Raw genomic sequence first — 22807 nt, forward strand, 5'->3', positions numbered from 1 at the left:
TCACTGTATTCGGGAATCACGCAGGCAGCTCTGCTGAGGAGAGAGTAGGCCCAGCGTGTTAGGTAGGGGTTGACTTGTGCAGAAGTGTGCGGAGGGTGTATTCCCAGGAAGAGCTTTCACAAGCCCACATTTCCTGCCCAGTGGAATGAAAGGCACAGGACACCCATAAGCGGTGGTTTCTTATTTCCAATTTGCTTATTAGTAATCTCCTTCCAGTTATATGATAAAAACAGGGGCCCATTTCTCGGCGAGACCACCAGATTCTCCTTGTATGTCTTGCTGGTGGGAATACAAAAACAGAGGTGAGAAGATGAGGAACCACCCATTCCCAACCACTTTGTAAAGTGTAAAATATGAATGGCTCTGAGAAGTGATTACCTCGTACCCATTTGAGGTGTTAGATATTTCTCTCACCCCACGAAAATTGCAGAGGGCTCCTCCCTCAAGGCTAGTGCCTATTCCAGCAAAAATTGAAAATCAGACTACATCAAAATACTAAGAATTTAACTTTACTTTAAATGACCTTGGCACCAGAGAGAAGAGGGTGGTTTGATGTCAATATGTAAATCGGTCATTTTATAGGGAGTGGTACATTTCAATAAATACAATCTCAAACTTCAGACTTAGTTTTATTTTTATTTTTCTCTAGAATTAGCATTGGAAGCTATCCTCCAAGCAAGAAGTGTATTACTTGCCGTCTAAGGCAAGAAAGGTGCCAATATTACACAGCAAGTTTCAGTGACTACTCCAAGTACTATGCACTCATCTGCTATGGTAGGTAACAGACTTAACACAGCCTAACGCTTCACTGCTACTGTGCTCATCTTTGTTACCACTGTTTGATCAATCCTTAGCTACAGATTATTAAGCACTTGCTATGTGTGAGGGTCTTATCTACATAGATAAGGTATCTGTTATCTATGTTTTTGAGAAAAACAAAAGAAAGATGGGGAAGCATTAACATAGCCTTTTTTTGCAGCTGAGAACACCAAATAACTTGCAAAAGGTCCTCACTTCGGATAAGCACTGGAACCAGGATGGGAACAAGGGTCTGTTGATGTAAATCCCAACCTCTTACCCACCAGTGCCATAGCACCATCAGGTTATGTGCAAGCACTATCCACCAGCTATCACAGCAGGACTTGAAAAATATCATACAAGGAAGCAGCCTCTGATAGAATGGCTGCTGGTCTTCTCCCACTTGCCTGGAGAAATGCCAAACTCTTACAGTCAGGGGGAAGACGGATGGCCTAGAACCCTGAGCTCTTCCCTTGGAGGCCAGCAGTTTTTTACAGTACAGTTTCAGTGGGGATGAAAAAATGAACTTTTGTCACCTAGTAAGTATGTCTTTTCTAAATTTTAGAAACATAATAAGTATTTATTTAAATATTTTAATCATCATAGGTAATAAATTATACATTTCCAGCTTACTTAGGCCATGTGAATAATTTCTATCCAAATACTTTTATTTAATGCGTAAAATTTTATTCATATCTTGAATAAGGGACAAGCAATAAAGCAGGATAGGGTAGATTGAAGAGCTATGTTGGGGTCTTGGGAATTTAGAAAACAGACCTTGGAAATAGCTAGTCCTTGATTCTCTGTCCTGTTCCCCAGTTAATTCCTGAATGTCCCTGTGGGGGACAGAAAACAGAGGAGGTTATTCCAAAATGCCTGCCACTCCCCTAGTTCTGGTTTTACCTTCCCATGCAGGGGTGGGCTGCTCAGAGAACAAATGGAATCGACTGATTGAGGTCCCTGCCTAGTTGCCAAGGACCTGGGGGTGCCCTTTCCTACCCAGAAGGAAGGCCACCCTGACCTCCCACTTTTCTCACCTCGACCACCTGGCTCCAGAGCCTGCGCCACAGCTCAGCTGACTATATGGAAATGAATAAGCATCTTAACCCAAATGCTCCTTCAAGAAATCAGTTTGATACAACACTTTCATACAATGTTTGGTCAATGGCATCTTTGAAGAGTCAAGAGACTGTTGTTATGACCATATGTGTGACTATGGCATTAACAGGTATACATTAAATGTCCTCTCAAGTTATATGCAACATTTTTCAACCAAAGCTGTGTATTTATGCAACACATATGGAAAGCTTACATTCCAGGGATGTAGGATCATTCAACTATCTGTAATGAGTCATCTATCTTTCTTCCTCCAAAGGGACAGTCTGCTTTCTTTTAATCTCTATAATCATAAGGTCAAGAAGAATAGCTAATGCATAATAGACACTGAATGCTTGCTGAATGAATATAAGTGCTAGAAAGATCCAAGCATTGCCACCTTTCACAAAGTCTACCAAATAACTCATTCTTATGCTGATATATTTACTGGTAAAGATATCAATGATATGAGATCTGTCCAGGAGGTGTCCAGAAGTTATCCAGCGATGTACAATAAAGAATAAAGACATTTATTAAAGAGGATACAACATACAAGGAACATTGTACATTGGACAGTGATGCCTCAGTCCCCTTCAGAGTAGGCACCTTGGGGCCTCACACAGTTCTCCCAATTGCCATCAGCTGCCCCATCATATTTTTCTAAGTCTCATCAGCGGTCTGAAATCTCTTCTCTTTCAAAAGTGATCTTAGTTTTGGTAAAAGCCAGAAGTTGCAAGGCCCCAAATCTGGGCTGTAGAGGGTCTGAGTTACCTGGATGTTTTGATGTTTCACAGAAAAACTCTGCATGAGACGTAATGAATGAGCAGGCATGTTGTCATGATGAAGCTGCCAATCACCAGTTGCCCATAGCTTCAGCCCTCTAAATCATATGAATAATTTCTGTGGAGAAATGTTCAAGTTTAACACAAAATTTGATGCAGATTTGTTGCTCCACTTGTTCAGTCATTTCGAATGCTATAGCCACACAGCACACATGCTCACTCAACGGCACCTACTGCCCCCACTGACTAGTACAGTGAAGTTGTCATTGTTCACACATGCTCATTCCAATCCACTCTCCTTGGCTGCCAGGTTGCATCTATGTCATACAAACTGTTTTTTTTATATTAACAATGGCTGGACTTTTTCTGGACAGACGTGGTCACAAAGACCAAGCTCTAATCAAAAGTTGGTGGAAGAGTCCTTTCGAGAACTTGAATTGCCTGACTTTTCCACATTCACTCTTGCTTGGCAGTATGGTAATTTCCCATTTAGCAAAAAATATACTGTGTGGGAAGCATCACATCGTCTGGTGTTTTTGAAGCTCCAGTAATATGAGTCACCGCACCACCATAAGAAAAACCTTGAAATCGTTCCCTTTAGGATTAAGAGTAAAGCCTCATTATGTAACATCCAACTCCCTGAGAGATGGCGAGTAAATCCCAAATAATAGGTTTAAAATAGGTGAACTCACATTGATGATGCTGGTGGCACAAAAGGAATGCAGAGGAGGAATTCTAGACAACTGGAGCTTGCTGCACGACCCTTACGCTCTCAGGATGTCTGTGTCAGGGCCAGTCAGTCATTAGTGTGTCTTGGAGTTTGGGCAAAAAAAAGATATGCCAGTTCTCACTTCTGGAGCTGCATACCCATGAAAATTCCATAGGGCGGATGCTGGTTGCCTGAAGTCAAGAAATCCAGACTCATGTCTCATTTCCTTACATCCTGACCAAAAATATAATGTGTGCTTGTTCCTTTTAATAACTTCGAAGAAAAGCAGAACAAAATAAAAATCTCTGAAGTGAAATTCTATAAAATTCTGAAACTCCTCACAATAATAAAAAAATGTTGCTTTTTGAGGGATCTTAATCAACAATAGCCCTTCTCCTTACTCCCAAGTTGGACTGCGGTGTCAGGAAGGAAATCAAAATATTAGCTTTAGTACCTGGAAAGGTTAGTTGGAAAATGTGGCTAAGGTGTGCGGCTTCCTGATGTCGCACCCAGAATTAAGGTTACTCAGATAGATGTGAGTACAACCCGGTGGCCGGCCACTGGCTTCTCCTGGGGCTCTGGCACTGCCCTCCTGCAAGCACGGAGCAACAGCTCCAAAGCATGTGTCTGCAGGCAAGAAAATGCCACGAACAGGGCAGGATATGGAGTTACTTATACCCCAGCCTTCTCAGATCTCACCAAATAGGTCATTTCCCTTTACTCTTTGGGACCAAGGATGCCACTCTCATGCCACTCCTTCCACAAAGAAAGAAGTGGGCTTCTGAAGGAGGGAAAATGTACCCAGAGTCCATGTTTATTGCTTTTAACCCACTGACTGCCTCAGCAAATTTATCCTTTAGAACTCTATTTCCAGGTATCATTTTATTCTACAGTTAAAGTAAATGACAGATGGTGTTTAATGATTTGTAGATCTTGTTTAAATAGCCAATTTCTACACAGAGAACCCGAATTCCATGTTGGACTATGTGGTGGACACTGGGGTGCCACCCAGACTTCCAGACTTCAGGACTGAGTTGCTCATTTCTCCCAGCCCAGCCTCCATGCTCCCCCCGCCCTGCCCTGGGAATTGCTCCCAACCCAGGCACATCCAATGACTGCTCCATTATGTGGTATAAAAGCCAGTCCCATGGACACCATTCGAGACAACTCTGTGAGCCGTCCAGCTCCAGACCTCTCCTAGGGGCTGGCTGAGGTCCCCATTGTGACCGCACAAAAGCCCACCTTCCCTTGCTGCCCCAAATTTCCTCTCCTCCCCAACAGATGTGTATTCAAACACCAGCCCCCAGATAAACTTCTGTCCCACAAAACTCCTTCTGGGTCTGTTTCCTAGGGAATGTGACCTTCCACAGTATATTTCAACAGGCAACATATTCCATATAAATTTATTTCTTCATGTATTAATTACTTCAAAAAAGATACTGGATTCTACCTACCAATATAAACTGAACCAAGAAGATAGATTGAAAATAAAATGTGGGTACTGGTGAAGGCTACTTGATAATAAAGACACAGATAAAATTGGTCCATACAGCATGATGTCTTGCCAGAGGCCATACATCTCTGCCGCTTCTGGGGTTTATCTGTGTAATTAGATCTAAACTATTCAATATCACTTTTGGAAAAGTGCACAGGCAAGTCTTCTCACATCTGTTCTTTGACTGGGCTTGGATCTTATGTGTTATTTAAATGTAACTTGAAAGGTGATGTGTACTTCTCTATGGGGGAGAAATAGCTGCAGAATTAAAAGCTGTATTGAGTTGGCCAAAATATCCATTTAGTTTTTTTCCAAAAAGTAAAAGATACATTTCTCATTTCCACCGATGACTTTATTGATTTTGATATTTTTAGTATGTCAGCTATCTCCCACTATTGGCTTCTTGTGGGCAGAGACCTGGGGTGCACTGCACGTCTTCCAATGCATAAGACAGTGCACAGCAAATAACCATTTGCTCAAAATGCCAACAGTACCAAGAACTTTGCAAACCACCTTTTGACATGTTGCACCATGTTGACATGTTCCACTTTTGACACATTTATCCTAGAGTTTTAAAGGATAAATTTATCACCTCTCCATACATTGCACAAGTCTTTTTTTGCATTTCAGCTGCTTTTTACCTTTCTTGACATAATAAAGCATAATATGCTGAAAATGTTGCATATCTTCTTCCATCTTCAATTTTAAAATGGCTGCACAAAAATTTACCAATTCTGATAAGTTTTCAAAGTGCATGCTGATATAGCAGTTGTCACAATACAATCTAACAAAATTGTTTTTGAAGGAAGTTAAAGACCACTAAGCACTACAAGAGTCATCATAAGGGAAAAAAACAAACAAAATTTTTGTCCAACCCAATACTTGAGTTTGATACTAATCACAAACACTACTAGCAGTTCTCAGAAAACTAAGCATTATTTTAAAGTTAATTCATGCTATGTTTTCCCTTTGTGCACAGGCCCAGGTCTCCCCATTTCTACCCTTCACGACGGCCGCACTGACCAAGGTACTCTCTGCAGCACGCTGTTGCCCTGTCTTTGAAAAGAAACCCTGAAGTTTCAGACACTACACCAGGGGAAGCAAGAGAGTTTCCCCACACCAAAAAGGGGAGGGTATCCTGTTATCACATAGATTATTATTTATAGCTTATTATTATACAGAGTTGGGTATTCTTTGAGTCAAACCAGATCACATGAAATTCAGTAATTATTTGCAGTAGGAACCTGGTATAACACAAATGAGTTATGTCATAGGGGTTAATTCTATCTTCTCCACTCAGCTTTATAAGAAGCACAGAAGCTTAGCATTGGAAAGAAACTTAGGGTATTTAGTACAACCTCCCTCCCCCCCTTTTTTGTAACGTCTCAAACTGGAGATAAATTCTAGATATAACTCCAGTTCAAAGCAGAAGGTGATATCATGCTAGCTTTTTTGTTTTAACAGCTACGTCACACTGTTGCCACATATGAAAGCCCTGCAATTTGCAGGCTCTTTCTATTTTCAACTGCTAGCAAGATAGTCCTTGTCCAGCCCGTAATTGTAATACTGGTTCAAAATAGTTCACAGATCAACGATCGCCCTTTTTGTTCTCCCCAGTGTTTTCTAAGTGTAATTGACCTGAAACCCTTCCTGAGTTTCTCCATTATCCTTTGATGTACTATTAAACAATGTTATAGCATGGAAGTTGGAGGGGACTAGGCACAATGAGGGACTTCAGTACAATTTTGGTGACAGGTCAGGCCACCGCTTTGAGATTTGTTTGGCAGCCAGCTCAATGGCTCAAAGACAAGTGAAAATAAGGTAATGAGGAAAACAGAGTCAGTTCAGTACCTCTGGGCAGAATAGGCATTGTAATAATGAGATTGTGAATTTAGTTTCATTTTGAAGTTTTTTCTTTTCTTTTTTTAGTTTGGGTCTAATACTAAAATACTTTTAAGAATAACAGATTGTATTTCTTAGTTTGGCTCATCTCAATCTTCAGAACTTTTAAGGCAGTTATACTTTCAAATCTGTAACTCCTCGTTTTAATGGAAGTTGCCATAAATGTACAATTCCCATTTTTCCATGACTGCAGAATGAAGGTCGGCTTCTCTTTTCCAGACAGCAATTTCTGTAGGGCTTACAAAACTTTAATACTTAACCTAATATTTACAAATATACGTAATATGTATTTATAGGTTTTCTAACTCACAAAATAAAATGCACATTTCTTAGAGTACAGTTCTGCAAACTTGTCTAATGGTGAAATTCTCCAGAGATGTTTATTATAAATGTTCTGAGATTCTTCCTAGAAATTTCAATTAAATAGACCCTAGATTAGGTTGATTAGGTTAGGTAAACTGTATTTTTAATAAATTTCCAGACAAATTTTAGAGTAGCTTTTTATAGCAGATACTGTATCTTCTATTTATTTGTTATTTTTCCATCCATTTTTCCATTGTATTTGATGCTAGAAATTTCTCACAACAGATTCTTACTAAACACCTCTCACACTAAATCAGACACTGTGCTGGATAATAGATCCTTAAAATGAATTAATACTGGGTCAGATATGGTTTCTGTCTTCAAGGAGAATATAGATCAATGGGGAATGCAAATGTGTGAATGGACAGTTACAACACAGTGGGGTAGAGTACTAAGGTGAGGAAATAGAGAGAGCAGAGAAAGCACATAAACCGGGCAGCTCATCTGGGTTTCTGGGTTAGGAGGTGTTTCTCAATGACAGCTACATCAGACTGGTGACTCATGAATATGAAGGAGGGATTGATGCTGCTTGGATACCTGGCTTAGTCGGTGGAATGATATTGATGTTTTTTTATGGAAATGAGGGACTCTCAGTGGACAGAACACTTTGGGGAAGATGACAAATGTTGTTTTGTATGTTGAGTTTGAAGTACTGATGGGATATCCAAGTGGATCTGTCCTGAACAGTTTTGGGTGTGGATTTTGGAGAATAGGTTTGGGCAGAAGATGATGATCAAGAAGTCACTCATTGTATGGACATAAATGACATGGTTACTACAGCCACAGAAGTGGATGTGACAGTGCTGGGAGAAAATGAGGGTGGGCATGGCTAGTGGACAGTGAGCCTAGACTACAACCATGTGGAACACCAGCATGAGAAATGGAAAGAGAAAAAAATGAATTTGTAAAACAGACCAAGAGGGAACACAAGAAGGAAGACAATCTTGAGAGCATGTGGTCTTGAAGAGCAGGGCAGGAGAGGATCTGGGTCGAGTGCTACAGAGAGTGAGGGGAGGCCTGCTTTAAATCCATGCACTTAGAGGCAGGGAGATTAGCATTAGCTTGATCAGAGCCATTTTTATGGAACAATGGAAGTGGAAGGCAGATTGAAGTAAATTTAGGCCTGTGTAGATGGTAAATAAAAAGAGACACTATTTCCAATAGGTCCCACTGCTGAGAGAGGAAGGATTGATAAAGGGTTAATTTATTTTTCAAAGATGAAAAACATTTGAGCATGGTTAACTGTTGATGCAAGAAATTAGAGCAAAGTGGGAGAACACATACAGGAGGGAGGTCCCTGAAGAAGTTGGGAAAAGACGAAGTCCAAAGGCAGGTGAGGGGATTGATCTCTGGCATTCTAATGAGAGAGAAGGAAGAATTATTATGCAATTGGATGAAAGTTTGAAGACATTGCAGAGAACAGTACAAGAGCTTCATTTTCTTTGCAATGTGGATAAGACCATTTGAAAACAAGAGAAAGTACTTGAACCAGATGCTACAGAAACTCAGAAGAGTTGCCACTTGACATTGAGGGCCTGACTGAGGATTAGTTGCTTCAGGCACAGCAGGTGCTCATTAAAATTACTCGACTGGTGGAATGACCTCATTTATCAGCTTTTTAAAAAAACAATTCTTCACATAATTTAATTAATGGGCAAATGTGGTAGTTAATATGATTTAAACAAAATCTAATACATGATCCATCGTTCTTACCATTTAATTTCATCATAGTCAAAAGCCTACAAATGTATAGGGAAGACATACTACATGTAAGGTACTGGGTACTAAGGATGCTGGGTGCTGAGTATACAGAGAGGGAAAAAAGGTAAAAGGTGCAGCTGGGATGGGGGCACGCCTTTGCCAGATTATAGGCTTTTAATGCAAAGTCACATCAAGGAGCCAAGTCGCCCTCCTCTTCTGAGTCCTATGAAATTCCATTTTGCTCCGAGGGATGAAAAAAATTGCCCACTCACCACTTATAAAAAATGCAACCTTAGATGGTAAAAACATTAGCAAACTTTTAAATTAAATTTGTTATTTTAGTAAGTTATGAATCAGAAAAGTTCAATAGCTAGGAACAGAAAGGAGAAGAAATCAAAGTCAAAGCAACCTGGAAACATGTGTTTGTTGTCTCCAACTAACCTGCTGGAAAAATGATGATAATAGTAATACATGAATAAATAATGAAGCCACACTGTGTGCTTGATTCACACAGGATCCCTGTTATCTATGAAATCTTGACATAGAAAGCCCACAAGAGCAGGCTTCGTTGTACTGAAAATTGTGTGTATTCCTTTTATGTATTGATTGATTTGCTTTTAACTTTTAAGATGACACAAGTATTTCTTTCCTGGTGGGTTAGCCAAAGTTAAAACAAAATTTATGTATCTTTTACAGCTTATGAATAGGGAACCCCCCTAAAAAACAGAATTATCTTGTAAAGCCTTGTAATACAGTTCCTCCCCTACCCAGGTGAGTGTTCTAGGAACCCATCTGGTATTGTTGTGAGAGGCTGCGTTCAGCTTCAGCAAATTTTTTTGGAAGACTCTTTCAGTGCATTTGCCCATTTCATGATGGGTAATTTTTGAGTACACTTGCCCACACTGTGCTGCGTGTTCAACAGTTTTTGACCAAATATGGCATGATCTCCTACCCCACCCTGCCTATTCATCAGATCTCATGCAAAGCAACACTTTTTTTGTTTCCCCGGATGAAAAAAGTCCTCAAAGGAAAACATTTAGCCTATATGGAAGAGGTGAAACAAAAATGGCAGGAGCACTTAAAGGCATCAAAACCAATGAGTTTAAAAATTGTTTTGAGCAGAGGAAAAAGATGTCGGGATAGGTATATTGCATCAAGTGGAGAGCACTTTGAAGGTGACCGAAGTTTAAACATGTAAGAATAAATACACAATTTTTTATAAATAAATTCTGGGTTATTTTGGGGTCCCCCTCATATACCCAAAACACCCATAATTGTTCTAGAATTAAATATAGCATGTTGGAATAAAATGCCATGAGTACATGAAAACTGAGAGTCATAAAGGGGAGTGGCTTGGCAAACAGAGTAGCTCCAAGTACTATACTAGTTCCCCATCTTCAAGCATTACTTTTTTTAAAAGTCACAGAAATAAGTCCACAGAATGTCTTTTGCAGGAACCTCTGTATTTCAGAAATCATTCAGACCCTCTTTGAAAAAATAAAGCTACACACTCTACATATTATATGAAAGCCTAACTTTAGAAGATCTTTCGTATTAATCCCAGTTCAGAATAAAGCTTACAAAAAGCCCTCCATTGCTGGAAACTCCATCTACAACATCAGAAGATAAATGTATCTGTTCTGTTTCAAAGTTTAAAGTGTGAAACAGAACTAAGATGAAATATAAACAGCTGCTTTTTACAGGATCATATAAGATGAAAGACAGAGATCATAGTGTGTCTATATTGTTGTTTTAGTAAGCTATATAACGACTTTCAGAGAAAGAATTTGAAGAAATAGATACCAGGTAATTTAATACAAAAAAGGAAGACCATCCTATATTCAGTACAGAAGGAAAGGGTTAACAAAGAAATAGATATTTAAAAAAAACAGAAATGTGTTTGGATTCACACACTAGAAATTTTAAAACAACTTTTATAACTACTTAAATAATTATTTTAAATTTGAGGTTTCAAAAATATAGATTTTGCTTCTACTTTTTTTAGTTAATGATAAAATAAATGTCACCTACTTGGGTCATAACTACACATTAACAAAGAAAAGCTGGAGATAGGGAAATATGGTTTAATAAACACTCCTGGTTCTGTGATTCTGCTCAAAATGTGTTTTGATTCTGTAAAAATCAGTTTAGGACATAATGATTGCTGTCCTTCAGAAGTTCATATCTGCTTTAAAGGCTGGATTAAAAATAAGCTTGCCAATATGAAATTTCTTAAGAAATCCTTATGTAGATCAAGTTTCATCCATGAGGTGGGGGAGGTGAGGGTGGGTGGTTCTGGGGAAAGTGATGATGGGAAAATGGAGACAACTGTATGTGAACAACAATAAAAAAGGAGCAATAAAAATAAACTAAAAGGAACTTTTCAAAAGGGAATTTTCTTATGGAAATGTTACTAATTAAAATGGATATTTTATTTTATTTTTTAAGAAATTAAAATCCTGGAAGAAAACAAGGAATTGGAAAATGCTCTGAAAAATATCCAGCTGCCTAAAGAGGAAATAAAGAAGCTTGAAGTCAACGAAATTAGTACGTTCTTTAAAAACTTCTCCTTTATATATATGAAGTTAAGCACTTACTTACCTTGCTTTAAAAATGGTAGGATAAATTTTATAATTCAAATCTCATAATATCACAATATATACTTTTAATTTTAGAAAATATGTGTCTAGAAAAAACAATAATTCCGGATTTCTAGTAATTTTTATATTAGACAAAAACATATAAAAACCAGTTTAAAACATATTTTTGATGAACAGCTTATTAGTAGTAAATTAATTTTATGCTTTTAATGTTATTAAAGAAAGTAAATAATGCTGTAAGTATAGTGGAATAAAGATTTTTCTCCTTTTTTCCCCTAAGCTTTATGGTACAAGATGATTCTTCCTCCTCGATTTGACAGTTCAAAGAAGTACCCCTTGCTAATTCAAGTGTATGTAATATTTTCTTTGGTGTAAAAAGTATTTCCTGAAAATCCGTTCGATTAAATACACATTTATGAGATAGAATGAGCCACTCTCCTTAGTAGCATTTCTTAATGATGCTGTTTTTATATATTCCTCCACTAATAAGAGTAAATAAAATATGGCTATTTAAATAGACTGAGGAAGTTTGGGGACTTTAAATGGACTTGCTTACATTTGCTGTGTTGAATTTCCTTTGTATGGCAAATTGCCGAATGTGTCAGAATACCTTTGAGATAAATTGCAGCCAAAAAAAATATTGTAAATCATCTTAGCGTCTTATGTAATTGAGTTTGAAATGAAATAAGGGAATGGAATACATTTAGTGGAATCACACCCAAAATCAGTGCTGACCTACACACAATTTGCTTAAAACACCATGCATTTTTTTTAGTATATCTTATGTCTGCTTTTAGCAAGTGGCAGGTGGCAGAAATGACGAAAAACCCACACATATTCCTTGAAATGCCAACCCTAGATGTATCCGTTTTGGGGAATAGGAGAGGCTGTGTCCCAAAACAACTTCCTTGTAGCAAACCTCTGGGAAAAGCCTGGTCCTCTCTTGATTTTCAGCCAATTCTAATGCCACTGTTATTGAAATTTTATCATACACATGTACTGGGAAATATGAAAGGCAATTCTTGGCCATGATGGGAAGTTGAGTTTTACAAAAGAATCAGAGATTCTCTCTTTCCTTTTCTTTAGGTATGGTGGTCCCTGCAGTCAGAGTGTAAGGTCTGTATTTGCTATTAGTTGGATATCTTATCTCGCAAGTAAGGAAGGGATAGTCATTGCCTTGGTGGATGGTCGAGGAACAGCTTTCCAAGGTGACAAACACCTGTACGCAGTATATCGAAAGCTGGGTGTTTATGAAGTTGAGGACCAGATCACAGCGGTCAGGTGAGCACCTGTCATTCAAGCAGAAATTGACGTGCAACAGAAGTTATGGGCTTAAATTTTATTGTCTATGTTTATGTCTATTTTTCCAACTTCATCTAAAGATATCATTAATCTTAAAGGAAGATTTTTGTCCAATATGAGAAAAATTATTCATGGAAGAGAGCTGATAAATGTGTAGGAAAAGGACTTATAGTGATAAGTGACAAATATTCTCTTTCGATGTTTGTCATTCTAATAGTGTTTCATTTATTAATGTGGCTCACAATTAGCAGAAAATTTTGTATAACTGTAGGGATGGTCTGTAGAAAACCAGACAGCTGAATTTGCTCAAGTATTGTGGATTCTAGCTCGTAAATTTAGGAATAGGTCAAGATTTCATCAGCACTATATACTGGTAGATGTGAAGCATTTATTCGTAATTAAGCTGTGAAGCTCGGTTGTGTTAACATGAAAGTGTTTCTTTATTTTCATTTGACAAAAAGTTCATTTTACATTGTAGAAATATATCATGAAAACATTTAGAGAAAAGACACGTTCAAGAATCTGAGTTTTACTTCCCAACTACATTCTCAAGCACAATCTATGGCTCAATCATCTTTTCTTAAAAAAAGAAAAATAGTCACCAAATTGTTGCTTATTTGAAAATACTGTTCAGGATTTTTCCAGATATTTCTCTGTAGTTGTTGGGTTTCTGTTATAAAATGTAAGTAGATGAAGGTATGGAGTAGTAGTTTATAAATGTAAAAGCTGACTCAGGCTGACAGCACTCTGAGTCCTGGGTGTGTGTGCCAGAGGTCAGACACTGTGTCACACTAAATAGCGATTTGGAACATTCATTAATACGTTCTCCTTACCATCGTAATGTTATTAATAGTTATGGATTTTATTCAGCATCTACAACACAGCTTGTATTTAACATCTAGGAGCCAGGCCCAGACAACACTTTTCTGTATTTTGTCTGTAATTAAAGCAGAAAAGTTTAGACTCACAAGTAATTATTTTTTGAATAGAAAAGTAATCATAACCCATATGTTTGCAATTTTTCTTCCATTCTGTGAACAGTAATACACACAAAAATGGATTAACAACAGACTATTTGAATAAAATCTTACAAATCAGTAAGTAGATTATCAAATAACACTACACAAATCTGTAGACATCACTCATGCCTAAGTTGTAGGAAGTTTCATAATTTTTACTAATTCGTATTTTTGAACCTTCCTACTATTCACTCTGGGAGAGTCTTCTGTCTGACGGAGAGAAGTAGAAGAGATAGTTTTAAAAAACTCCACAGGGAGATCAGTTTCTCATATAAAGACTGCAGTGTGCCTTAATGTTAACACAATTGTCAGCATTATAGATTGAATTCTTTAAAGAATTTTATTTGGCACTGCAGGCAAATCTATTTGTACATAAACCATGCAATAAACACCAAAGACATGTAAATCCTGGGACTACTTCAAAAGACAAAGATATAAGTTGTGTGTCATTTTTAATTCAGTAGATATTCACAAAATTAATAGAGCTAAAAAGTGGTTTGTTTTGGTATTGGTTATCAAACAATCTCAGGAGCACCATCATTCCTCACCACAACCTAGCTATGACAACCAAAGACAGCTTTATATTCTTGTCCATTGATTTGCCACCAGAAGTACAGCATTCAGCATTTAAGAATATCTCAAAAACAGAAAAGATAGATTCTTAGTGTGTTCCTTAGATGAAGTGAAAATTTAAACCTGAAGCCCATTCTATAGACCTTAACAAAAATTATTATTTCTGATGTTCAATGTATAGCAAAGAAAGCCACAAATTTTCCTGATTTTCACAATGACTTAAATGCCTTCGGCATTTAGAACTGAAGATGGACCAGAGACATTACTTGGCTACCTTTATCTTCAATGAGCTATTTTTAGGATGGAACCTAAAGAAGGTCTCCTGCTGTAAATCAGGCATATCTTCACTCATTTACTCAGCCTTCAACAAAATCAAATACTCATGCACTACACTGCAACACACTTTGTATGAAAGTGTCCAGTTTACAATCCCTATTTTCAATGTACTTACAATTTTTGTAAAGTGGAAACCACCTACACTCTAAAGGGACAGCATTGCTGTTTGATAAAACTTACAGTAAACATCCTGGTGGCCAAGGGGCAGCTGAGTGGCCGGCCCACTCAAGGGACATACACAACAATGGAGGTGCCAGTTGGTGCTGGCCTTGGTTTTACGAAAGTGAGAGGGAAAGCTTGAAGCCCAGTGCTTTGAGAAAACAAGCTAACAAGGGTAGATTTATGAGCACAATCCTGGTAAAAACTCAGGCACATGACTCCCTGAGAGGTGTCTTAGGCATCTGACACTGAATGTCTGACCTAGGGGATTGGGATTTTAATCTCTCTGTCATAGGTCTCGCCTTACCTTCCCCCCAAAGAAGGAAATTTGTCCCTGTGAATCTCTTACAAAATTTAATCTGGATAAATTTTTGTATACTAAAAGGAAGTCATATATACATGTTTGGAAATAACAGTAAACACTAGTCAGGGTCAGTAAATAGATTCAAACAAAGGAAAGCAGGAAAATGCAAAATAAACCATACAACCTCACAACTTTTAACTATGCAAAGGAAATCTTTCAAAGGAGATGCTTGTGAGGTCAGAGAATAACTGAAACTAGAACCTGCTATCTTCGAGTTGCTCTGTAAATGTTACATATGTGAGAGCCATAAAACTCCATTGGTGATAGAGTGAATTCTGCTCATTTGGAGGGTACTGGGCATTTTTGACATATCCATAATTTTGAAATTTTATATAACTTAAGGGTTAGTGGTAAGGAGGAATTACGTGATAGAAATACATTATATCATACTGTTATACATGTTACCAATAAGAACATTTCCAAAACAGAATAACAACTAGAATTGTGAATTGACCTTTGGTCTAGGGCCATTTTTATGAGAGAAAAGTTGTAAAGTTCAGTCCCGCATTCTCAATTAGGAAAACGTGTTTTTTCATTTGTTGCTAACAGTTTGTTGATTTAACCACATTATCAACAGTATTTCTGATAACCCTCCTGGAAGCTCTTCACAGTTTGGAGGTAAATTTTATAGAGGCTTGTTGGTCTCAATGTACTCAGATTATCTAGGTAACCTTTAACCTAGTCCTGCCACATTAAGTGTTAATGTTTCATTTCCATGTTAACTGTTGCGCTATCACTTCCTGTAAATGTCATCCTTTCAGAATAAACCTAGGAAGGGAGCTGTTAAGAATTTCCTGTTCCCATGTGTAACCTGTTATTTGCTTTTGCCCTAGACGAAAGCAATATGACCGCTAGCTTCGGGAAGTCATAAAAATTTTGTTTGGTTTTGTGGCCCAGAACTGTCTTCAATCACTAGTGGCAAACTGACTTTTTTAGTGAAGGAAGTACTCTTTTTCTTCTTTCTTTTGTTTTTTTGAAGTTTGTGGCAGAACTGCCAGAATGCCACAGTTTGCTGCACATTTTTTCTGCTTCACTGTGAATGGCATCCACACAGGTAGCAGCTTCCCATTTGCTACTGCATTTCTTCCCCGTACTCTCCAATGTCCCTCAGACTCCGTGTTGGGTAAGCTGTGACTGACGGGGCTTCTTCCCATCTGCTTGTCCCGGGCACTTGCCCAACTCTGCGCATTGGAGATGTACACGTCGAATCGATGCAGTGAGCAAAATGGTCACTGTAGGAGACTCAGTTTTTCAACTAATGAAAATCACTCCATCCTGCTTTAGAAGAAGAATCAGATGGACCATTAACGTAACTGAAGGGAAAAAAAAGTCGGACTTTTCTGGGGCCATGGGGTCTCTTCGACTGATCCCCTCCTTCCTGTGACTGCTGCGTCCTGGCCTCTGCAATGGCTCCTCGGTTATTTTTTTTTCATCCATTGCTTCTGTTTCTCTGAGAGTTTCTTGAGTTTTAATCAAATTATTCTCAGAATAAATCACAAATTATAAATCACAAACACTAGCTCTCTCGAGGGAGCATGAAATAAATTAGCTTAAAACACTCTCAGTCTCTCTTTTTTCTTTTTTGTACCAACCTTGTAAAGGTACATTTCTGAGGGCTTCCCGTGCCTTTTATTTTTTATTTTATTTTTTTTAAATATTTTATTTATTCATCTTCAGAGGGGAAGGAAAGGAGAGGGGAAGAGAAACATCAATGTATGGTTGCCTCTTCTGCATCCCCTGCTGGGAACTGGCCCCTGCCGGGAACTGGCCTGCAACCCAGGAATGTGCCCTGACTGGGAATTGAACCGCGTTTGTCTGGTTCGCAGGCCCGCACTCAATCCACTGAGCTACGCCAGCCAGGGCTCCCGTGACTTTTAAAGGTTGCCCTTCGGCATGACTCTTGCTCCTGAGCAGAGATTTATTTTCAAAATAGTGTTCAAATGGAGGTTCTGCAGTGATGGAGCCCTGCTGAATCGTATTCATATCCTAAAAGATGCAAATCATTGTCCATACCATGATAAATGCAAGGTGCTTACATATGACATGGTATGGAGATGCATATTTTTCCACGGCTGAGTGCAAACAACAGTGAGATGGTGATGAATATCTAAGTAAAGAAGGTCATGAGAAATTAATGAAACAAAATAGCAACAAGAGGAACCTCTTTTTCTACAGCTGGGGATTTGGAAAGACGGTCCTCGCATGGTGACATGACTTGCTGTGTTTCTGAGAGCCACCCGCACAGTTAGGATACGAGGCCTCCCAGCCTGAAAAGTACCACTCAATAGATGTAGAGTAGAGCCTAGAGGATCTTTTTCTCCTTTTCAAAAACATGATAATATTATTTTAATTATTTGTAAATGTAGCCTGATTATGCATGTGTTTAAACAAAGACAATATAGCATTTCTATTAAATTTTTGGATTAAATATGCTTGTGTAATGAAGTAAATGTCATGTGTACACACTTAAAATTCTAAAAACTTGTTTCTTTTACTTTAGAAAATTCATAGAAATGGGTTTCATTGATGAAAAAAGAATAGCCATATGGGGCTGGGTGAGTTGTTTTATATGTTTTATGCCTGCTATTCAGTTCTGCAATTATCATCTTCTAAACTGTTCGCTTATAAGGTTTCTCATGAAATGTTAATGTTGGCACATAATTTAATCTGTCAATGAAAACAGTCAATTTTAATAATCTGGGCTTCACAGTGATGGCTATAAGTTGTTCCCTTTTTCAATCATTTAGTTTCTTCCCTGTTTAGCAAACTAAGTTATAACTGACAATTTTACTTAATATTTTGGTATTAGATTACAGTATAATGATCTGAACCATATTCATCAGAGGTTGAATTCCCTTCATTATTTTAAGGTTAATATATATCTTTTATTTTACATTTTATCATTCTATTTTAATGGCGAGCTAAGCTAAAATTTGAAATTACAGAAGCTTTCAGAATATAAATTCCCTAGTAGCTCTCCTGTATCAGGCATATCTTGCTCGGTTTGGGGGTGGAGGGAAAAGCAATATTTTTTTAACCAGACCTAATGTTAGTTTGTGCCCATCAGAGAGAGGGGAGTATTCGGTTTCCTAGTTGCAGGTCCCGGAGAACGGTGCAGGCTTCTAAAATACAGGTTAAAAGGAAGTGGCAGAGGTTATCGGTCACGGACTATGAAGTCAATAAAACGGTCGGAGAAATAGTGGAAAGGACTTAGATTTGCCCTCTATGAATAATGATAATTACCCTTCAAGAAAGATTTCCTGTTTCACTTTTTGGTCTGAATTTGTACATTTGCAAGTCAATTTGAAGCCATTTGTGCTTGGGTTGTTTTTCTTGGCTGTTTTCTACGAGCGGCCTGCACAGGATGGAAGGAATGGAGCCCAGTATCGAAGGGAATCTGCAGAATTTGGCTCGAGTTTCAGCTCAGTGACCAGGTGAAGAGCTGTTATGAATTTGTGGAAAGTTGTTACTTCGGGCCGTTTGCTCTTTCTTAAAACTATCAAATTGAAGTATCTAAACACACTGGTGGGATTCAAAGGGAATAAATAAAATATTTCAGATAAGACCACTCCTACCATCCATTTTTATGATGTTCCCTAAAGTAAATTCTTGAAAGATTCAAATTTCAAGCTGAACACTTACATATCATCATTAATATTTCTCTTAGAATTTTACTTTGGTTTTATTGTAGGCTTTGAAATAACCATAACGTGGAACTTTTAATTTCATTCCTGGAAAATTCTAAGTATTAGTTTGGTAGAGAACCACCTATGTGGGGTGATTTAAGGAACCCACTCATCACCCAGAAATACATCCGTCAGTCTGAAATTCTTCAATAAGACATTCTCACCATGTCTGTACAAATGCTCCTGGAAGAAACAGTATATCCAACCCCCTTTATTGTTTCCTTTCCAACCTGGCAGTGGTTGTGAGGTGAGCCCCGAGAGCATGTGTGGGAGAAGAAACGAGGGAATGGCTAACAGATAGAACACTTGAGCAACCCCTTAATCAGCAGGAGGACTTGGGAGGTCCTGAAGGAAAAAGACTTTACCCCTCTACTGTTTTTTTATCAGTTCTTTGAGTGTAAGACCAATACATATTGATTAATCCATCCATCTCATTGTTGACTCATTTGTTGTTTCTTCCATGTGCAAAAATTTTAGTGGCTCTCAACTAGGTCTTCTGTGAGGTTCTTTAGGGATGACAAGATGAGTAAGTTATCTCGCTGGACCTCCAGTAGAGTAAATAGACAGCAAAAAGAAAAGAAAAAGAAAGAAGAATTGCTTGGCAAATGTCACAACTATGAAAAGAGATATAACTTGTGGAGAAAACCAGGGAGAAGAGTGGTTAATTCTGGCTGTGAGAGCCAAGAGGAGATTTAGAAATGAGGCAGCACTGGGGTGGGTGACTAGAGGTGAGTTAAGGGGCATTCTAGGCAGAGCGAAGACCACGTTGCCTGGGTCCTAAGGTTAACAAAGAGTATGGTGAACGGGGCCTCTGAGTTGGTTAGGAATGTTTGCAATTTCAGGAATACCAGGCATATGATGAAGAAGGTGAGGTGAGTCTGGGTAAGTAGGTAGCCAGATGACAGGAGTCCTTTCAGGCCACATAAGGGAGAATGAGCTTTATCCACAGCTCTGTGACATGTGTCTCTCCTCGTTTTTCTATGTTCTATGGTCTTTACACCCCATTTATTCTTCAAGTGTTGGTATTTCCCTGGGTCTGGCCTTCACTCTCATTGTTCTTCACGTCCTTGGGGAGACCTGCGTGGTTTCCAGGATAATAAAACTGCCACATACCTGCCACTAGCCCGCATCTCCTTTCTGAGCTCCACCTTGCACAGACCTATTGATCACCTTTTTCCAGTGTCTTACAGGGGCCTCAGGTTTAACTTGCCCAAGCTAAACTTACCATAGTCTTCTTTAAGACAAGTCATCATCTTTATTAAGGACCTCACCACACACCTGGCCACACAAGTTATTAAGTTCAGAGCTGTTTTTAACTTTACATGCTCCCTAACTCCAAACATTCTGTTGGTTAGTAAATTCTATCAATTCTACCTTCAAACATCAAAGCCTGTTCTCACTGACATTGCCACAGTTCAGGTTTCTTCATACCTTATTTAGACCAGAGCTTCTCAAATTTGGGCTTACATGAGCATCACCTGGAGAACTTGTTAAAACATAGTTTCCAAGGACCTACTACCAGCGATTGTGAGTTGGTGCCCCAGGTGGAACACTAACTTCGAACACGATCCTAGGTAAGGCTGATGCTTTTGGTCCATAGGTTGCATGGTACCAGTTTTTAACTCTCCCAATTGCCTCTTAACTATCCTCACTTCTTTGGCCTCACAAGCTCCAATATTTCTCATAAAGTTACTGTTACAGAACACAGTTATTACCAAGTTGCTTTCCTGCTTAAATATTTTGCAGGGCTAAACATTGATCTCAATCTAGTGTACAAATATATTTCCTTGCGTGCCAGGCCCTTGGCACCCTGATTGTAACCTAGTTTTCCAGTCTCATCTTTCTCTCCATGCCTGTTGAATAATTTCACTTATGTCTGTGCTTCCAGTGATTTTGTAAATCCTGTTCCCTGCACCTGTGATGTCCATTATCTTCTTCCATTTCTGACCTACTCCTCACTCCGCAATGGTAAATTGTCACTTGCCCTTTCAGACCCAAGACTGATATGACTTTTTGTGCTCCAACAGCTCTTTATAGTGCTTTTATAAAAATTGTAATGTTTTATCTTCTCTGTCTATTGTTTTTTTTCCCACAAGAATGTCTGCTCATTAAGGGAATGGACTTTGTCTTTTTTAGCTTTGCTTCTCAAATGTTTAGCACAACACTTTGCCACATCATAAAATTACGCTGTTGTTTAAACTGAATTTAACCTTACAAGTCAGTGTTAGCCTAAATATGTTCTATTAGTTCCAAGAAATGTTTTGAGAAAAGATTCTCTGGTCTAACAATTTGGTAAATCATAAATTCTATACAATAGTGTATATAGGCTCTTTGTAGGAGGATTAAAGGATCCTGTCATATTTTTGTCTAATACAGTATTATCAAAAAGTATTCGATTCCAGGACACCTCTTTGAGAAGTGCTCTAGAACTCAATAGAGAGTGGAGTTGGCATCTTAGAAAGATACTCTCAACTGCCAAGTAAAGGATGGCCTGTGGCGCAGGGAAAGAGTGGGCCAGGGAGTTAAGAGACCAGTAATACTGGTGAAAATACCATGGGCCTGAATGTGGGCAGTGAACTAGGTGGTGGGAACAGGTCAGCTCTGAGGGTTCTTTCAGAGTGTAATACTCAGGGGCCAATGGGAGATTGGAGAGGGTGAAAAGGAAGACATTGAGAACGACCGTGAGGGTTATTTAGCTATCATTGTATTCCATCGTTGGGGAGAAAATATCTGACTCCATGACGTGTTAGGCGTGTCACTGGTCTGAGAAATACACTGTAGCTAACCACAAGGCACTGTAGGAAATCTGTTGGTCAGTAAGCTGCAAATCCTATGTTTTCCTCCACTATCCAGATTAGGAAGAGGAGAAGAGGAATTTTTAGCTTACACTTGAATTTTTTTTTTGGCTCACATAAACCAAAGTCCTATAGCCCTGTTTTTACCTGCTTATTAGATATCCACTATGCCTTCAGTATTATGCCTAAGAAGTGTCTTTGTGACAGTGGTTTTAACTGGGTTGTTTTGTGCCTCAGAGGACATTTGGCAAAGTCTGGGGAGATTTTTGGTTGTTACAACTGCTATGGTCCTAGTGGCATCTATTGAAGAGAGACCAGAGATGCTGTTAGTTACCTCACAACGCTCGGGACAGACTCCCACGAGAAAAGGACTATCCAGACCAGAATGTCAACAGCACCGAGGTTGTAAAACCCTAGTTTATGTGAAGAAAAATTGAAGCATTTATTTTCTGAGAATTGAAGAGCAGCAGGGGTTTTGCCTAAATTATTAGAATAACAACCACATTTATAGGCTTTGCTTTGTTAATATAGGCCTAGCCAGGTGGTGTTGAATAAGCATTAGTTCATGATTTAATCTTAGTTCCTTTCTCTTCCAGTGACTAATTATAAGCAATTTGAATTGCTATGTGTGATCAACGATGTAAAAGTAGGACAAATGCACCTCTAATGAGACCACATTAGATTCTAAACTTAAAGTTCCCCAAAAACATTTGCTCTGGCGTAGGGATGCAGTGGATGTGGCGTGGCGTGTAGAGCCAGGTGTCCTGGGACAGAGTCCCACCATTGCTGCTTACTGACTGTGTGACTTCTCTCATTTACTCTGAGCCTCGGTTTCCCCACCATGGAACTCAACAGTGATTTCCTCACCAACTCACCTTGTGGCTTAGATGAGTTAATAGAAAAGTCATATATTAAACAAATATATATTCTATTCCTACTGTGTTTCAGATCATATTCCCAGTGCTGGTGATATATTCATTAACAATAAAAAATGTTCTACCTTTCTGGAGTTGGGCATGGTTGGGAGAAATATAATAGGCAAGATAAAAAAGTAAAATGTTTAGGATGTTACATGCTGTTAAGTGCAATGGAGAAAAACAAAGCAAGAAAAGAGCAGGGTGGGTAGAT

The 22807-nt window shown here is 38.5% G+C and overlaps 1 protein-coding gene across 1 annotated transcript in view; it reads left to right on the top strand.

Annotated features, from left to right (window-relative positions):
* FAP (fibroblast activation protein alpha) overlaps window positions 1–22807 on the top strand; it is a 73026-nt gene that overhangs the window by 43633 nt on the left and 6586 nt on the right. Inside the window, exons 16-21 of the mRNA XM_037044582.1 lie at window positions 650–774; window positions 5859–5906; window positions 11294–11392; window positions 11726–11795; window positions 12532–12726; window positions 17699–17753. Of these exons, the coding sequence (XP_036900477.1) occupies window positions 650–774; window positions 5859–5906; window positions 11294–11392; window positions 11726–11795; window positions 12532–12726; window positions 17699–17753 (592 nt within the window). The remainder of the gene's footprint in view (window positions 1–649; window positions 775–5858; window positions 5907–11293; window positions 11393–11725; window positions 11796–12531; window positions 12727–17698; window positions 17754–22807) is intronic.

This window comes from Sturnira hondurensis, unplaced genomic scaffold (assembly GCF_014824575.4).
Source record: "Sturnira hondurensis isolate 20B ecotype Veracruz unplaced genomic scaffold, ASM1482457v3 Scaffold0004136, whole genome shotgun sequence".
Lineage (NCBI taxonomy): Eukaryota > Metazoa > Chordata > Mammalia > Chiroptera > Phyllostomidae > Sturnira > Sturnira hondurensis.